We start from the raw sequence: 2,000 nt of genomic DNA on the forward strand, positions 1-2,000 counted from the left end.
CGGCTCCGACGTCTCCAAGCAGGCGGCCGACATGATCCTGTTGGACGACAACTTCGCCTCCATCGTCACCGGCGTCGAGGAGGGTGAGGGGGTGGGGTGAGGGGGAGAGAGAGTGGGGGCGTTGGGTGCTGGGAAATCGTGTCTTACTAATCTATTAGAGTTCTTTGAAGGGGTCTACAAACATGTGGACAAGGGGGATCCAGTGGACATAGTGTACTTAGATTTCCAGAAAGCCTTTGACAAGGTCCCTCACCAAAGGCTCTTACGTAAATTACATTGTCATGGGATAAAAGGGAAGGTCCTTTCATGGATTGAGAAGTGGTTAAAAGACCAGGAACAAAGGGTAGGAATTAATGGTAAATTCTCAGAATGGAGAGGGGTAACTAGTGGTGTCCCCCAAGGGTCAGTCCTCGGACCGATCCTATTCAACTTATTCATAAATGATCTGGAGAAAGGGGTAAACAGTGAGGTGGCAAAGTTTGCAGATGATACTAAACTGCTCAAGATAGTTAAGGCCAAAGCAGACTGTGAAGAACTTCAAAAAGATCTCACAAAACTAAGTGATTGGGCAACAAAATGGCAAATGAAATGTAATGTGGATAAATGTAAAGTAATGCACATTGGAAAAAATAACCCAACTATACATACAATATGATGGGGGCTAATTTAGCTACAGCAAGTCAGGAAAAAGATCTTGGAGTCATCGTGGATACTTCTCTGAAGATGTCCACGCAGTGTGCAGAGGCGGTCAAAAAAGCAAACAGGCTGTTAGGGATCATTAAAAAGGGGATAGAGAATAAGACTGAGAATATCTTATTGCCCTTATATAAATCGATGGTACACCCTCATCTCGAATACTGCGTACAGATGTGGTCTCCTCATCTCAAAAAAGATATACTGGCACTAGAAAAGGTTCAGAAAAGGGCGACTAAAATGATGAGGGGTTTGGAACGGGTCCCATAAGAGGAGAGATTAAAGAGGCTAGGACTCTTCAGCTTGGAAAAGAGGAGACTAAGGGGGGATATGATAGAGGTCTATAAAATCACGAGTGATGTGGAGAAAGTGAATAAGGAAAAGTTATTTACTTGTTCCCATAATACAAGAACTAGGGGCCACCAAATGAAATTAATGGGCAGCAGGTTTAAAACAAATACAAGGAAGTTCTTCTTCACGCAGCGCACAGTCAACTTGTGGAACTCCTTGCCTGAGGAGGTAGTGAAGGCTAGGACTATAACAGTATTTAAAAGAGAACTGGATAAATTCATGGTGGTTAGGTCCATTAATGGCTATTAGCCAGGATGGGTAAGGAATGGTGTCCCTAGCCTCTGTCTGTCAGATGATGGAGATGGACGGCAGGAGAGAGATCACTTGATCATTACCATTAGGTTCGCTCCCTCTGGGGCACGTGGCATTGGTCACTGTCGGTAGACAGGACACTGGTCTGGATGGACCCTTGGTCTGACCCGGTACGGCCGTTCTTATGTTCCCTCCCTCACATCCAAATCTCGCCCTGCAGGGCGCCTGATCTTCGACAACCTGAAGAAATCCATCGCCTACACGCTGACCAGCAACATCCCCGAGATCACCCCGTTCCTGCTCTTCATCATGGCCAACATCCCGCTGCCCCTCGGCACCATCACCATCCTCTGCATCGACCTGGGCACCGACATGGTGAGCCCCCCCCGGGCGCCCCCTCCCTCTCTGCACCGGCCCCCCCGGGCAGGTGCTGACTAAACCAGCCTTGCAATAATGTCGGGTGTGATTGCAGGGGGGATGGACTCACCCCATGTATCGCACCCTTTGCCGCTCAGCCCCACCCAATCTGCACTGGGGCAGGCCCAGCCTCTAACCCCCTCCCCCTCTCCCCAGGTCCCCGCCATCTCCCTGGCCTACGAAGCCGCCGAGAGCGACATCATGAAGCGCCAGCCTCGAAACCCCCGGACGGACAAGCTGGTGAACGAGAGGCTGATTAGCATGGCCTACGGGCAGATCGGTGAGGG

The 2,000-nt window shown here is 49.8% G+C and overlaps 1 protein-coding gene across 1 annotated transcript; it reads left to right on the plus strand.

Moving 5' to 3' along the window:
• Window positions 1–6: 6 nt before the first annotated feature.
• On the plus strand, window positions 7–1,993 carry LOC135980708 (sodium/potassium-transporting ATPase subunit alpha-3-like; the record flags this gene model as incomplete). Its single annotated transcript, XM_065580616.1, has 3 exons — window positions 7–83; window positions 1,517–1,671; window positions 1,870–1,993. Coding segments are annotated over exons 1-3 (331 nt in total), but the record flags the coding sequence as incomplete, so codon positions are not given.
• Window positions 1,994–2,000: the final 7 nt, after the last annotated feature.

The sequence above is a fragment of the Chrysemys picta genome, unplaced genomic scaffold, assembly GCF_011386835.1.
Source record: "Chrysemys picta bellii isolate R12L10 unplaced genomic scaffold, ASM1138683v2 scaf6905, whole genome shotgun sequence".
Taxonomy (NCBI): Eukaryota; Metazoa; Chordata; order Testudines; family Emydidae; genus Chrysemys; species Chrysemys picta.